We start from the raw sequence: 17479 nt of genomic DNA on the forward strand, positions 1-17479 counted from the left end.
CAAAGTCATTATGCAACCATTAGTAAAGACTTGTAATGCAGTTAGATTATATGCTGTTTTACCAGCTAACATCGGTTAAGGAAGTTTGGGTTTAGTACATATCCTAGCTTGTTGTGCAAGAACTGGTAAATTTTCAGCTTTAGAATTGAATTAGTAAAGATATCATATTGCCAGTATTAGATTTCAGAGGCCAACAATAAACACACAGGCAGGAGGAAGCATGGAGAGATCTCTCACTGCTGTCTCATCGCTCCCAGGAGTCAGTGAATTACAGACTTCTTAAGCAGGCAGATGACTGCTGACAGTTCTTTGTCATAAAGTTGTCTCATACCTTTCTGAACCTTTTTCAGCATTTTTCTTCCAATGGGTTTTGTAACGAGTTCCACAGTTACTTGGGAAAAAAAAAAAAAAAGCAAACTCCCTTTTGTTGCTTTAAATGTATTAGCTGATTATTTCTCTGTGTAATGTGAGAAGGAATGGCTTCTGTGTCAGAATTAGAGGGAAAAATAAAGATTAAGACAAAAAAAGGTGGAGAAAGTGAATTTTTTTACACCTGTGTTTCTCATCTATTCTCCATAGCTCTTCCATTTCCATGGAATGATTTACAGATGGAAAACTGCTGGCTGTGTTCAGGTGCAGGTATTGCTTGCTTTTGTGCAGTTCCCTGATGACAGTTTTTGTTCTGTTGTCATTTGTTTCCTAAAAATCCTCACATTCTGCTTGACCTCTTCCTGTGGTTGGACACTGAACTTGTATTTCAAGGAAAGTATCCACAACTGAAGGTCTGTTTTCTGAGTATAATTCATGACTTTAGAACCCATAGTTCTGGATGTTTTAACAATGTTCCCTAAGTGCTTTATTTAATTGACATGGGATTTCATATTCCATCCAGGCTGGATGTGGCTCTGGGCAGCCTGGTCTGGTGGTTGGCGACTCTGCCCATGGCAGGGGGGCTGAAACTTGATGATCTTCCTGGTCCTTTTCAACCCAGGCCATTCTGTGATTCTATGATTTTTTTCCGTAATCAAAAGTTTTTATGCAACTCTATTCAGCTGTTTTAGTTTCAGATATCCTGAAAATAAAAGTTGTCATTTCCTTTAAATCATTTTAAGCTTATTTACGAGTAATTCTATTGAGTGCACTTCAGAGTGTTGAAACTCATTAATACAGTAAAAGCTACAACCAGTCCAGTTTCATGTGATATCATGATGGGGAGGGAGGGGCAGGCAGGGGGGAGGAGGCAATGTAAAGGTGGGCCATATATTTTCCTTCTAAGTAATTGATGAGGAAGAGAAAGTCCAGTTTCTTTCAGAATTTCTTAAGAAAGTCCTTAGTTAAGAGAAGACTCTTAGAGTTTAACTGACCATTTAACTGACACTGCTTATTCGAAGTCCATACATTCAGGAGGCCTTAAAATACAGAAGAGACATAATTTGCTACCTCTATATTTGACATATCTATATTTGACATATCTATATAGAGGTGACACCTCTATATTTGATTATGGGAGTGGGTTAAGAAAAGATAGGGAAGCCAATCTGAGTGAAAGCCTCAGAGAACAGTGCCATAGACAAAACTTTAAGAGAAATAAGGTATCTGATCTGTCAGAAGTTTGGCCAGTAGGCCTGGTAAGGGCATGGTACTTTTCCCCAATGAAAGCTTACAAGCCTGTTTAAACAAGGATGGTAAATAAAGTGTTGAGTGCGGTGTTTTAGTTTGCTTGTTATTTGCTTTTTTTTTTCTGTGGAGAGCAAAAAGGATGAGTAACTCCGATGTTGAAAGGTATCCTGGTAGAGACGGTTCTTCATGTGCTCGCTGTCCATTCTTTTTTAAACATATATTTACTCTATGGACTAGTAATCCCATCGTTCCATAGTAAAGGTCATAAATGTCAGTTCCACCATGGATGGAAAAAGTTCCAATAAATAGAACTTCTGGCATATGATGTGTGGTCCCTACCTTCCAGGAGGCATCTAAGCCTGATCGTAGAATCACTTATGGACCACATTTGATGTGCAGTCAGAATGACCTGCATAATTTTCAGATATATAACCCTCCTGGAAAAAACGGAACATGGGGATTCCATGTCCTACATTCCATTCTCCAAGGAAGTCCCTTTTTTCTTTATTATTTTTCTTCTACAGCTTTGCAGCCCTAATACTATAAATTGCAATCCTGTCTATTCTGTTAGCTGAATTCTCAGGGATTCTTCAAAATTTATGGAGTAAATTTATATATTATTTAAAATTTATGGAGCTTGGTAAATTCAGGAGGAGAGCGTGTGTTTAGAGAAGGGCAAACAAAACTTGGAATTCTACATTTGCCTCACTGGGCTTTAACACTGAGTTTGGACTGACAACTTCATGATCTTCTCTCAAATTGAATGTTATCATTCATTTAATGTCTTTTAGCTGTGTGATAAAGAAGATAAAAGAGTAAGTGACCTTTAATTTGTGGTGTCATTGCCTTAAATTTTTCCCATTTGGAATGATAAACTTTCAATCATGACTACTTATAGTTAGATGCTTCTGTATCTCAATGAGGAAACTACATACCAAGTGTATAAGTCATCTCATTGATACTTAAAATGAATTAAGGGACCTAAACAAGGGCACCTTGTTTAAAAATGTTAACAGAAATTTTGCTGTAACTCTTCTGAAATTGAACTCCATCACTTTGCATTACAGCATTCCTGGTTTGACTGTAAATTATGATTTTAGTCTTTAAGGTAACATTAAATTGTAGGTGATGAACATGGAGAACTCCACAATCAAGAAAAGTATTGAATTATTCAAATATCTTTGAATTACATGTAGAATAAGAATTACTTGATTATGGTTTAGTACCTCCTTGGTCCATTTAGCTACAAATTTGATGTGGGAGGGGGATCAAGATGGGGTGGAAAAGGAAGGAATGGAGGAAGGAAGGAGATGATTGATTTCTTTTCCTACATAAAATTCGGCTGGACAAAATCACATAATACATTTCAATTTAGTCATTAGTTAATTGAGTTTTGCCTTGAATTTCATTTTGTGATGCATGAAGTTTGGTATTTTGACCACATGTAAAATCAAAGCAGCGTATTTTAGATGGAGCTCAAGAACCTAGAAATATATATTTCCTTCTCAAGTAAATCTATTCAGCCCTGCAGACTGTGCCCATCAGTGGCAGTAGAAGCAGGAGACAGAACCCTTTTTATTCTACGTATAGGCAAAGGGCAGGCACTTGATAAATGAATGCAGAAGAGCCTATGTCGGCTCCAGAGGAGGAAACAAAAGAAGGAGAGAAAGAACAATGAAAAAAAGAAACTGTCAAGGGAAGCTGATGAAAGATTAACTGCAGTTTTCCACTGTTTATTTCATGTTTGTTGTTTCTTTTGTTTGTTTCTTGTAATGTAACACCAGATTCCTGTAGTAATATATCTTCTTTTTTTCTTTTTTTTTTTCCTTTTTTTTAAGAATTAATTGTAAGGGGCTAGCAAAAATCCACCAGGTTAAATCATGGCTCCTTTTATGAGTCTAGTTTAGCTTTAAGACTGTGAATGTGTCATAGGAAGTTGTGTCAGTGGAAGGAGAGAACACTTTCATCGAAAGATGGCATGGCTGTCCTTGCACGACTGTTGTCTGGTTCCTTGATCTGACTTTCTTAGGTTCAAAATTTGCACATCTGAGAATCCTTCTGCACCTCACAATATAGAAACCTTCAAAGATTGAGTTAATGTTTGCTTCATGAGTTTAAACCTCTCAGCATAAGCAGCATTTCACTGGCGTGGAGGAGAACACAGGCTGATTCTTTCAAACAATGATGAACCTGCCTCCATGTTTTGGCTTGGGACCCCTTGGACTTTAAGAGAGTTCTGAATTGAACTTGTCTCTTTGTGTTTTATCGCCAAATAAATCTTAACGTTATATTTCCGAGATACGAGCTGTTGTAAGAAGAGCTTGCTCTGTTAATCATCACTATTTGATTCCTCCTGACTCTGCCCATTTATTAAAGGAGATGAAATTTAACTAATTAAAATTTAGTTCCAAACTATCTGTGATTTACATAGAGGTTTTAGTAAGCTTTACTTATGTGTAGAGTTTGCAGCAATGGTCCAGTCCTTCCTCTACGTTTCTTTGCTTGGCTTTCATCCTGGCTGTAAGGTAAAATGAAGGCCCAGAAAATCAGATTATTACATCCCAAGGGGCAGGACTGATAAGCAGTGCATGATTGTTGATCTTCTTGCTACTCGGTGGTGGTGATGTTTGAGGTGCTCCTGGATGCAAAGCCAATTTGTTAGCAATTAGTGCTCATTAGAATCATTTCCTGTTATCGATTTTAAATGTTTGACAAAGCACTTTTAGGAAACTGCACCAAAAAAAACCCCACACAATAGCTGTACATCAGTGCTTAGTAATTACAACTCTTTAGGGCCCAGTGTCAATCTCAACTAACTGGTCTCATTGGTTTCCAAGTAATTATTTTTGCTTTGGATCCCACCTGCTATCGCCTCCCGATTAAAGATGCTTTGAAACGAGGGCATAGTTCTCGATTAGCAGAGCTGCTGATAAAGGAGTGAAGAAACAAAAGAAACTTTTCATGTTCCATCTCTGTTTATGGGGCTTATTACCTTGCGGGACTGTTCTAATGGATTACACAATATACAGCATAGGAATTAATGTCAACTTGGAATTAAGTGGTGATTTCCATCGGTCCTAGTATTTAACATGTAGGTTTAATTTTAAATGCATCCTTGCCTTTTACACACACTGAGAATTGTGGAGGCATTAAAATCTAATTTACAAATGGTAAAATTAGATATAATGACATGTTATAATAAAAGCTTTGATATCCAGGAGTCCAAGAGGGTATAACTGTTGAACTGGGGCTACAATTACTGTTAATCTGTTTTACATGCCAAAAGTGACTTGTAAGCAAGATTATTTAATAAGCAGTGCAGTGTGTGCATATATGTAAAACACACCATCATGCATGGCTGCAATTCCACATGTACTGGGTATTTATGACAAGTTGTTGCAGACTTGTGCTTTTTATGAGTACACTGGAATTTTGGCTAAATTTGACTGCAGCATAGTTGATGCTAGCAGTGAAAGCATCTGGGTTAATTTTCTCTCCTTTTTTGCTTTTAATTTTTAGCAACATCATCCCAGGTTTTAAAAGCACTCCCTTAAAATGCTTACCAATACTGTAAATGTATTAGATGATCCCTGTTGCACAAGGTGGAGACCTAACATAAGACTTGGCTTGTGCCTTTCCCATCCCCATTCATGAATTAGTCTCACAATTACTATAAAAATTAAGGCAAGTGTGGGTGAAATACACGAGCCACAGACCCTCTAACCTTAATAAACAGAGATGGTATTGACACAAGTGAATTTTGTTTAACCACAGTACATTTGCTTCTTAATTAGTGAATATTCATCTGTCATCAGCAGCAGCTATGACACCCCTCCCCGCTAACACGTTCTGTCATAAATAATCAATGAGAGGCTATTAATATTCATGAGTGAGAATCTGTGTAGTCATGTGCACTGATGCAGAGACAGGGGGAGTGTTGCCATGAACTGAGTCGAAACTCTGTGTGTATACGTGAGTGTAAGATAGTTAGGGAAAGGGAAGAAGAGCATGCTGCTACACACTGCCCTGCCTGGTGCTTCCCGCGCACAGTGGTGTGTCTGTGTTTCTGGGCTGGAGTGACTGATGAAAAACAGTAGTCAAGTCTGGAGGGTGATTCCCTGTCAGTGCATTTGCCTTTCAGTGCTGGGGAAATAAGAGGCTTTGCTCTTGTGTTGCGTGTTAGAATGGGCTGCAATCTGTGCACTTTTCAGAAGAGAGAGGAACACTACAAACTGCTCTATGAAGTTTCACAGGTGAGTGCAGAGGATATTACCAGCATCTCCAGACTAAAAATGTGTGTGCTTTGCAGACAATAAGTAGAGATGCTTTGCTTTTCTTTTGCTTTTATTTTTTCCTTTTGTAAATTTGCTAAGTTGTACTGGACGGGGGGGGGGGGGGGATGATAATTATTGGTATTTTGGGTGCCTGTTGTTTTCTGCTCGTTTGCCACTCCCCCTTCAGATGACTTCCTGTGGGATTCTTTTAACATTTTTGTGCATCTTCTGCCAAGATGTCAGTCATATAGCAGCAGTCTCACTGAACCATGTCGGTGGTGTTTTGACAGAGCCCTTGGCTTTGCTAATAAGACTCATTTCAGTAAAGTTGCACTGCTGTCTCTGATAACGTTGGGTCTGTGATCTCAGGTATTTGTAAGTTAAGGAACAAAGTTTCTATGGCGTGTCTGTGCTGGCCGAGATGTGTGTTAAATTTGCAAATTAATTAAAATGGAAATTACTCCAGAACATGCTTGTTACCTTTAACCAGGTACCAAGCACAACAGGGTCTCCATGGATGAGGTGTGCTTCTTGTTCATCCCTCGCGTGTGTTATTCCTGCTTACTACTAGACAAAGATCCTAATCCCATCCCATTATTTCGGCGTCTCATTCAGCAGCAGGAGAATAGCATGGTAGCAGCGTGAGCAGCAGCGTAGCAGTGTGCTGCTAACGTGTTCCCAGCTCCTACGGAATAAGACGAGAAAAGACGAAACAAGCACTTACCATAATAGCCCCCAATTTTGCTTGGATCCCATTGAATCAGCATTTGATTTGCGGCTTTTTTGTTTGTTTTTCCCTCGGCACAGCAGAGCCTCCCAGACTGAAGTTTAGTGCTTTTCAGCATCTGCTCGCTCCCCCTCCGTAATTTGTCCTCGCTTTGACACACTGCCGTTGACGGAGGCTGAGCGCTGCAGTTTGGGGCTGCGCTGCTGCTGACAGGCAGCGCGGAGGAGAAAACAGCTCGCAGCATTGGTGGTCTGTTGGCACAGCAGCAGCTAAGTGCCCATTGCCGACTGGTTCCCTGCGAGTTCCTCCTGACGTGATTCATTTCGCAGTGGGCTAATTACAAAGTGGATTCTCTACACACGAAGCAGCCTCCTCAGTTGCAGTGCTAATGCACATTTTCATGGTAATGTGATCAGAGCCTCATTAGCCAGTTTCCAAAATGATCCTCTGCATTAATTAAATACAAAAATGACTCTTTTTATCACCATAGAGAGGAAGAAGAAGATTAACATTGTTAATTACTACTGGGGGCAATACCTCTGCATCATTTTTTTTTTTTACCAGTGAACTGTCAGGCATATTCAATGCTCAAAGAATGTCTGCTTGCAGGTAACTGCCCGCTGCTCTGGCACGTGAAGACGGTCTCTAGGTGGAACACTTCCCTTTAGTTCAGTAGTCGCTCATAATCCAACCATCATCTTTTCTTATAGCAGTAGCGGAGGGAAAAGCACAGCAGCACGTTTCCATCTCCTCCCTTTCCCCCTCCCAGCTCTGAACTGCCAAACTGATCTGAAAGTGCAAAATGGAGAGAGTGGAGTAGGTCGGTGCCTGCTTTTCTGTGCCAGAGAATAAGAAATTTGGGTTACGCTCTGAAGGGGATTAGACAATCTTTGAATGGCTGCGTGTGTTTAGGGAGACAAGAAAAGAAGCTGTTTCTGATTTAGAGTGAATGCATTTGCGAAATGTTCCTTGCATTAACGTTGCACAGCAGTAAATGCTACTGAAATGGTTAGCAAACTATAATGCTGGGGCGTTCTTCCCTTTATTTATCCTCTGTGCAGTTGAGTTGGAGCATTTGTGGATACAAACAACCAAGGTGCAGAATGAACTAATGCTTTTACTTTTTACTCTGGTGCTTCCAGATAAAGGGTAACCTCTGAGGAGAACCTGAGTGAGGTTCCTTGGGGAGTTAAATGCAGCAAGCCTGGCGCTGCATCTTGTGCTGTTAAGGAAATGTCACTGATAAAGTACAGAAGGAGAGCTGAGAAATGACTTAGTATGCTCACTGCCAGATCCTGTGTTCATCTATAAACCCCTTGCTATCTTTGTTTCGATGTATGCAGGTCAGAGCCCAAAGGATTCTGAGCATGTGAGTAACCAGGTGTTACAGCAGGGATCAGGCAGAGGCTCACACCACAGCTAGCTGTCTGTGTACAGTCCTGGTTTGCTGCTGTGGGTGGGAGGTGGGAGCAGCAGTAGAATATGATAAATTAAATTAAGCCAAGACAGGCATTACTGCTTGATACGCAAATCCCTTTTTAACTCTCCAGTCCTATAATTCCTATTCCACAGTCTTGGCTCTTTCATCTGCATGATTTCTGGAGAGCCTGGGACAAGTTAGCCTGTCGGGGACATGAACTGACTGAGGATGAGCTGTGGCTCACTAGCATATGTGGATCAGATAGAGTAATTTATATTCATATAAGGCAGCAATCCTCGCCTCATCTCTCACCTTTCCAGCGCTAGGCTACCTGATTCTGTGGGCAGTCAGTGTGCTCTTGTACTGAAAATGCAATAAACAAAGGAAAGCAAAGCATGTCTGCAGAGGAAAGCCATGCAAATGCTTACAGCGAGACTTGTTTTCTGCTACTGTTTGTACTGAGGTCGATTCAGCACTGGAGAGCTTTTTGTTGTAGAGCTGCTGGGAAATGAAGACATCGTTAGAATATGTATTCCTTGTTCTTCCCCACCCCCTCCTACATGCTCAGTGCCTGTCACTGAGGTAGCAGTGCAGGGACCATGGAGGCCCGCTCAGAAAACAGCATTTGCTTGAATGCTGAAGACTTTTATTTTGATGGCTGTCTCACACCTGTCAATTGGTATTAAAACAAAAAGTCAAACCCTCACGTTTTAAGAATAAAGGCTTTTCAGGTACCACTATGCATTGGTGAAGCACCCTTGTGCTCCTGAGTGCCTCTTCACCTGTCCTCAGAGCACGATGATGCCTCAGCTTTGCTCTCGACTTCCCCCCTGAGAAGGCACCAGGCAGCATCTGGTGCTGCTGAGCACCCATGGAAGTCCTTGTCTCCATACGCCTGCAGGTGGACAAATGGAAGTTGTCTCAATTTGAAATTTATGGCCCTACATACTACCTTGTGGGGCACTTCATTGTTATTTCCTGCATGCTGCATAAGCAGGATTGAGCTAATGAATGTGCAGCCAGGAAGTCTACTTTGAGTCACTTAGATTAGGTGGGACCTGTTGGGTGCTGGTGTCTATTAGGAATAGAGCTTGAAAGAAGAGAGTTTAAGTAATTTCTTAGCTAAATGGAGAGGAATCTTCCTGCTTAGTGGAAAGTAAGAGGTAATATGCCAAAGACTGGAGAGAATGGGCGTCATTTAGCAGAGGGTTGTTAGACTTGGGGTAGTATGTTCAGGTTGCAGTTGGATTCTTTTCCAACCTGAGCAATTCTGTGATTCTATGAATGAAACCGGAGTAGCATCTAATTAGTTGTCACCAGTGATCTTTACTATCTTTAGGTGAAACTCAAGGAAATGCTAATTTTCCACTCAGTTTTATGGATATCACATGGAAATGTTTCTGTTTGCTGGAATTTTTAAGCTTGGTTTTCAAAATGGGCAATTTAACACAGAGAAAAAGAGGACAGTACTTCCAGAGGTCAGCTGAAGACCATTGTAAACTTTTTAGAGTTACATGACAAGAAACTGTCTCAGGTCAGGTGAAGTTAGAATTGAAAGGGAGAAGAGAAAGAAGCTGGAAGGGAAAACAGAGGCAGTCTGGGATGGCTCGAAAAAAGTAAGTGGTAGAAGAGCTGGGATTAAAGCTAAAAGGTTGCACATTTTCATTTTACATTTGACCTTAGATGATAGTAGAGCCTGCTTGCAGCGTTTTTAAATCCTCTGAAGACTGATTATGCAGTTTGCTTCTCGTGTTGGTTTCCGTAATTAGCATAAGGCTCAAATTTTCACCACTTAAGAGTTCTGATTTTATGTTCATTTTGACATCCCTTGGGCTACTTGAAGTACTGAGTAGTAGTGGTTCATCTCTTCACACTGAAAAGTGTTCACAGGAGAGACATCAGGCCTGCCTGCTGAAAAAGCAGAGGCACTTCTGTATTTTTCAGAACATGATCCTAATAGCTGGCATTGCAATAATGAAAGAAGACTGGAGGCCAAGAGTGTTTTTTTGTCATTGGGACCTGCCTTCTCTGATCTCAGTGAAGTCTGGATTTATTCAGAGAATTAAATACACTAGATAATGTGATCTTTATTTTCTTTCTGAGCCAGCCTCCAGCCACTAATACTCATTTTTGGTTCTTATACCATGAGAGACATTACGTGACTACTCCTCAGTGTGGAGTTTGTCACTAGCTCTCCTTCTTTGATGGAGGTGTCTGACAAAAGATTTTGCATCACCTTTGTTTGCTGTGTTCCAGTTTCTGTTCCAAACTCTTCTTGTGAATTTCACCAGCAATGGGAAAGTACCATCTTGTGCTACATCACCTCAAATGTATTTTGGGGTCCATTTATACATAATCTTTATTTTTAATAGAAATTTTGTGGCAGGATACTTTTAGCTCTGGAAAATGTGAGCCGAAAAGAATCTAGATATAATTTTGTGGAAGTTAGTTGAACTGTCCTACTTGAATTAAATCAGTAGCAAAAGCAGATCTGATTTAACGTCACTGCAATCCCTAGCATTCCCTTCTAGTTTCTCACTAAATTTCTAAACAAAATAGAGACCCCTAATTCTGGATCCTTCCATGCAGCTGTTCTGAATACTGATTTACCTGTTTAAAATCTTAAAAAAAAAATTGTGCTCAAGGATTTAACAAAACTGTAGGAGTACTGTTTTCTCTCAGTTAAGCTGCAGAAGTTTAGAACCCAGCTCTATAGAGTTCCCCTAACAGCTGCACTGTCTCATATTAGTAGAGCAAGGCATTTACAGTAAAAAGATGATCAGGTAGACTTTGTCAGGCATTTCTAGCCATGTCCTAGAAACTTGCTTGGAATTTCTCTGCTGAAGTAAAAAGAATTTTAAAACTAACTTCATAAAAGCTGGCTTTCCCTGATGAATAGGAGATATAGATGATGAATAGGTGATGTCTGTGGTTAGCAGACACAGCTTCTCTGGCTCTTCTGTTTGCTTGCTTCTGTTCTTTAAACGGATAATTGAGCAGTGTTCATCTAAGTAACTGGGCTTCTGTAAACTGTACTCCAGGGGAGGTTCCTTTGTTGGGGCATTGCTAACAACTGAGTGTTTGGCCCTTGCAGAGAAGCTGGCTACACTGCAGAAGGTGTTGGACCTCAGCAGCATCGGCTGCCCAACAGAGACAGACCCCCAGAGCCCCTTGTGTGGGCTTAGGCTCCCACCATAGAGCAACACTGAGCTGTGAAGGCTCCCTAGGGAGTCCTGGAGGATGGTGCCATGGGGATCTGGACTGCTGTAAGATAAACAGCCCTGGCTGCCCAGACAGCTGGTGGCCATGCATTCAACTAGGCATGGAAGGAAGTGGTTTCCTAAAAGCCTACAGCAGGATTTTGGGGGATCACTGTATGTGACACCTGATTTATACGTTAAGAGCCTAAGTCTTATTTTCATTGTCACCCCAACTGCCGCTGATAAGACACTTATTTTTTTTCCCTGATAAAATCCAGGAAACCCTGAAATGTTGCCATTAACTTCACTGTAGCCAGGCTTTCATTTTCTGTGCTTGTTTACTGTCTTGTAAAAGGCATACAGCTCCTGCGCATACCTCAGGAGGAAGGATAAAGGAAAAGTCATGAGATAGGAAAGCAGACAATAGTCTGTGAGATAACAATTCAGGGGATGGGTACAACAGTGGCAGCTATAAAAGCCACAGCGAGATTATATCAGTAACCTACAGGGATATGCAATGCCATGAAAAAAAAAAGAAATGGTTGAAGTATTGAATAGCATGATTTTCTCCAGTCTTTTCTATTCTTTGCATCTTGAATTTAACAATGGGGATTAAGGATTCTTCTAATGATCAGGTTTTTGTACGTTTTTCAGAGAGCTAGCGTTTCTTGAGGCTGGCTTCCTGATGTGTTTTGCTATGGATATAATCCTCAGGCCTAAGGCAAAACAGCTTCATGTGAGTCTTACACATCAGTGATGTCAGGAAGCCAATTTTGCTACCTTCAGCATTGGCGGGAATTATTGCTGCCAAAGAAGCATATGGTAGGGGTTCAGTTGGTGTTTTGGGGGGGAAGTATTAAAGGGGATGTGGGTTACAATGTCAGCTAAAAGCTCTGCTACCTTTATGTTAACTGACAGTGAGCCATTTTACCCAGAAGTCCTCTTAAGGTAAGACCTTAGTGGTGTCTTGCACAGCAAGGCCTGGTCACAACCAGCAGCTCTTCTACTTGCAGGGATTTCATGAAGTCCCATGTCTGGAAGTTGAAAAATGCCTGGGCCTTTGGCTTTAGGGAAGCTTAACTTCAGAGTGCTTGGCCTCTTTTTTTTAGAGGAAATGAGATTTTATAATAGTATTTGCTTTTCTGTTCACCCTATAACTTTAAACTCACTGCCTAATTTCAACTACAGTTGTTTTTGTGATAGTGCAGACATATGTGGGCTTTATGAAAGTTAATTTGTTGATACTGTTGGGCAAATCATTTTTTCAAAAGCAAGGGGAATTACCAGCCTGTAAATATCACCTCAACATCAATAGATGAAATAGTTTAAAAACTTAGAAGCAGGTAATTGTTTATATACTTGCTTTGTGCTTGCAGTGAAGATAATTACTTGCTACTTTGTGTGTTATAAGCTTAATATTTGTTTTCTTTTGTGTGATTATTATCGAAACAAAAATCATTCTATTCTCCTATGAAATCAATGACTGTTAACAAATTACTTACAATTTTTTATACAAAGCACTGGTTCATAAAGAGAATTTTCCTAATATTCCTTTTTTTATGCCATGGACTGAACCTTGAAATGAGATTGCAGTGTATTCATATAGCACATTGGAAATTGTCTCTAATAGTTGTTTGCATTTTGTATTTAAGGTTAAAGTGTTGGTGTAGACAGGCAAAGAGCATCTGTTTGGTCATTTCTTCATAATGTGATGATGTGAACTTGCATGACCTTCATCGTTGTGGGTTTTTTATTGTTTCATTTTGAGGAAGTTAGGAAACTATATATCCTTCTTCTCTCAGGTGGAAAAATATTGTTCATTCCTTTTCCTTCAGGAGGAAGGTTTTCTTTCTTTCTTTCTTTCTTTTTTTAAAATAAACAGAGGCAAACCCTAATAATCAGTGAAATGAAGCAAAGCAAATATTCGTTTTCATTTCCTTTGTGGTCTGACTGTGTATGGTTTGTTCCCTGGAGGTTTTGGCCATGAAGGTTGACCTCTGAAACAACATAAGCAGCATAGAATGAGTAATATTCCTACCAAGTCATGTGTACAATTCATATGCTTCATATGCATTAGTGCCAGAGTTGAACCTGAGAGAACTCCATCTGCAAAAGTCTACAAGCACCTTTAATTTGATAGATGCAGCTTAGCCTTGTGTTCTCAAACTAGCTGGAGGATTTTTGTTGTTGTTTTATTCCACACCATTACTTTTTTTTTTCTGGCTCTTGGAATTCTACTGTCTTGAGAAGATGCTTTTCATTAAAAGAACATCTTCACAATCACTGGGAAAAGTTCACTCATACGAGTCAGGTTTAATTGACTGCTTAAGATAATGGAAAGGAATTGGGGTGACCTTGAAAGATTTAAGAAACAGCAAACCCTCAAGAAAGTAGGTAATTCAGAGTGTCTGAGGTAGTCATCACTGCTGGAGTGGTGAGGCTGTGGGGTTAGAAGTCATGCGTGGCCCTAAGGAAAAGGGAGATGTTTGTCCTCAGTGTACCAGCAGGAGCCAGCTGTGGCTGCATGGCATGAGACTCTGCCCAGTTTCTGCTGAGGATCTCAGGTTCTGCCACTACACTCTTGGATATGCCTTTTTGCTTGCAGATGTCTACACAACTTTCATGTCTGCATGTGGCAAGCTGGAGAGGCTGCTGGGAAAGGTCCACAAAGTCATGAAGTGTTTGATTGCTCTCGTATGTCAGAGAAAGAATTAACTGTGGTGCCAAGTCTAACTGCAGTGCCAGCACTTGTGCCCTGACGACAAAACAGCGTGGAAAGGGGTGGACTGTGTGGAAAATCCTCTCGCAGGACTGAACAATTGAAATAATCAGAAAAAAATATTATCTTTGGTTACCTGCAGTATAACGGAACAATGGACTGACCTATTTCATATGTTGAGTCGTACTTGTAATATGCTTTTTGCATATTAAAGTGATGGACTTGCAGGGAAACTGCTTGGGGAATAATCACTATTCAGACTTTCTCATAGCTAGAATATGATGTATTCAGTTTCCTTATGATATCCATGGGCATATGAATTGTCAGTTAAAAACATTTTTAATTGCAGGAAAAGATAGGAGAAGGAGGTTCAATTATTAGTTAAAGTTCGGTATTTGGAATATCGGCTTTGTCAATATTCAGGGTTACTAAAAGTGCAGATGGCACCATTTCTCTTACTGTAATGTGTTTTAAGGCTTTTTTTAAAAAAAAAAAAACTTTCTATTTGTTTTATGTTCTGCTATTACAGTCAGGAAAGACACAGATCCTTAAGTGTATAAACAGGAATTCCAGAAAGTGTATGTGCTGTCTAGATTCTTCTCCCTGGTGTCTATTATTTGTTCAAAATGCTTAATAAAGAGATAGTAAATATATCACCAAAATGTTCTTGTTAAGAAGAAACATAGGAAAGAAATTTCCAAAAATGTGTGAGTATTTTTTTAGAGAAACATTTGGGTTAGCTAACTTTTGAACCATCTTACGTTCGTGACTGTTTAAGTAGAGTTATTGTACGTAAAATGAAATATGGAAGCCAAAAGTGAGTACAGTTCTCTTCTACCAAAAAAAGTTTTACTCTTTCCAGAGTTATTTGTACTCTTTGTGAAATCTCAAACCTTCTCCTGATGTGAAATTTCCTTTGTTGGTGGATTTCCCATTGTGAGATATGTGACGTGGTGTTCTGGTAGGGCAGTTGGAAAAATTCTCCTGTTTTTACCAGCGTATGCTTCTTGTAGAGGTGCTGTTAGAGAGCAGTGGAATCTAGTGGAAGAGGAGAGTATATATATCAAGGAGTGCTTATGTAAATGGCTTCCAACACAGTATTTGTTAGAAAAGAATACACAATCACATTACGGTGTGTATTGTGATGCCAAAAAAAGATGTTGACCTGTTTAGGAGTGCGTGCCAAAAGCTGGCTTTTTGCCTTCTGGCTATTGCATACCACTGGCTGGATGTCTGTGACATGTTGAGGAATGGGGCTTATTTAGCACAGCAGTGGGACTTCGAAGTCTGGCTTCAGTTCCTTTCCTTGTGGATATATTTGAATATCTGGTTTCACCTTTCCCTTTCTGGTATAAAGTTTTGTTTTATTTAAAGCTTTAAAGATTAACTGTAGAGATCTCGGTTAATAACTGATGAAGAAACCACGGTAGTATTGACTAATAATAATTATGGTGATCACAATAAGCATTGTAAAATGCTAGATCGATCCACTCAGTGATTATCAGTAAAGTTATTACACAGGTACGTTTTTGCAGTAGAATTAAGATCTGGCAGCATTTTCCAATATTAGTGTTAGCTTTGCTCTTGAATCCCACGCTTCCTTACAGTTCAGGCGGAGTTGAGTTCAATTTGTTGGAAGACTGTTTTTCCTCCACTGTGTGCTAAATGTCAACTGTGATTGGAATTTTATTTGCAATTTTCTGCGAACCTCTTCTCAGATAATGGGGATGCTGGTTTTGCATTTGTATACTATATTTTTCTGTGCCAATTATTCAGAGGCTTTTTAGTGTTGTGAGAATTATAAATATTATTGGTGATGTATTCTTCAAGTACTTACAAAAATAGGTATTATGCCACTTGTTCATTAGCAATTGAGTCCTCTTGCTATTGGTAAGTTCAGCTTAGATATAAAGTCTCCGTACTCCTCTGGGCATAATATATTTTAAATCTGATGTGAGAATCTTATTAAACCATTTAAAACATTCTTGATTAAGTAGTTTTAAGTTCTTAATACAGGAGGTTGTTCCCATTTATCTCCAAATGACCTCTTTGTCCCCAGATTTGCGTATTTCCTTGCATTAAAAATGTCATTTGGTCATGTTCAGTAAGAGGATGTCTTTGAAAGTCTGACCTCTGGGAACGTGATGAATAGTGACAGGGAAAGGATTTTGCCCAGTGAGAATACCAAATCATGTAGCACTGTAGTTTCACTTACTAAATATTGTCTAGGCTCTATTGTTGAACCCTATGCTGCCAGTGTCACTTTGTCAGGATGTTTTCTGTCCTGTGACTAGTAGCTTCAAATGTACTCATCCATCTTCTTGTCCCATTACATTTCATGTGACTGATGTTCTGCACCCATTAAAATTGATGGGAAAGAACAAAGAGAAGAAAAATGTGCCCTTCAACTGATTATGCCTTTCAAAGAGCAAATGAGACTCTACTGCTATGTAGAGTAAATGGAACAGTTAGATCTGTTTTAAGCAATATGAATTAACTTTTCTTAATCCTTATTAATATTAGATCTCTCATTTTGTTCTTTCGGTACTATACTGAGAGCAGTGAATTTATGTCAATAACTTCATGCTTTAATTTTGTGACAGTATGTGAACATACAAACTCTTTGTATCAGTTGTCTCTGTTAACCATGCCCATGAGATACAGCTAGTGTGCCTAAATACATTCTCAGGGAAGGATGGAATGATGTTTGATGAGTCAAGTGTTCCACTGAGGAAAGACCCACAGGTCTTTTCTTAGTCACAGCCATATGCCCTGGGGTAGCATTTGTGTAGGATTTCACAAGGTTCCACTAAGAGAAAAGTGCTTGTTCACCTTGTGCTAAGATCTGCAGGGAATTAATGGGAGATAGGAAATACAGAAGCCTTTGCAACTCTGGTTTTATCTTTATTTCATGAACACAGATGGTTTCCCAAAGTGCTAGTCCAATGTTTCAGAGTTAGATGAGGGCCATTAGCCAGCTGAATGGAGAGGATAGATGTCATATTTACTGACAATCCAAGAGAAAACACAGAGGAAAAGCAAAAGTGAAGTTTCCTGTGTGATTCGTATGTCCATTATTTATAGTTTATGTGACAACCTTCTCAGTATAGAAGCCAAACTTTCTTTCTCACTTGTTCATGGTGAAAAAAAGACTTATTTTTTAAAAAATTTGGGCTTTGACCATGGTCTCACTTGTAAGCCCAAGATATGCAACATAACATGCCCTATTAGACTCCCTAATATTCCTGTAGCGACTTCAGCAAGTGTTGAATGCAGTTCTTCACTTCCACAGTAGCACCTGTGTGCATTAGAGTTTATTTCTGTGTACATTTCAGGTTCATATGTGGGAGCAATCTGAGCTTCTTTGCCTTGAAATTGGTGCTTTTTCCTGGCATTTCTGGCTGAGCTGGTGATGTAGCTGAAGTTACCAAAATGTGTTTGGTAATGTCTATGACAAGCTTTGAGATAGAGAGCTCTGTAGGAAACAAAAGACTGTTTTCCACACCATTATCTATAGTT

The 17479-nt window shown here is 39.6% G+C and overlaps 1 protein-coding gene across 3 annotated transcripts in view; it reads left to right on the forward strand.

The window, feature by feature from the left end:
• PDZRN4 (PDZ domain containing ring finger 4) overlaps positions 1 to 17479 on the forward strand; it is a 246615-nt gene that overhangs the window by 136103 nt on the left and 93033 nt on the right. The window contains exon 1 of one of the 3 annotated variants that reach the window (XM_416030.8): positions 5548 to 5873. The exons of the other annotated variants lie outside the window; for them this stretch is intronic. Coding sequence (XP_416030.4) covers positions 5805 to 5873 — 69 coding nt within the window. The 5' untranslated portion in view covers positions 5548 to 5804. Of the gene's footprint in view, positions 1 to 5547; positions 5874 to 17479 lie in introns of those variants that run through there. 3 annotated transcript variants of the gene reach the window in all.

Source organism: Gallus gallus, chromosome 1 (genome assembly GCF_016699485.2).
Source record: "Gallus gallus isolate bGalGal1 chromosome 1, bGalGal1.mat.broiler.GRCg7b, whole genome shotgun sequence".
Lineage (NCBI taxonomy): Eukaryota > Metazoa > Chordata > Aves > Galliformes > Phasianidae > Gallus > Gallus gallus.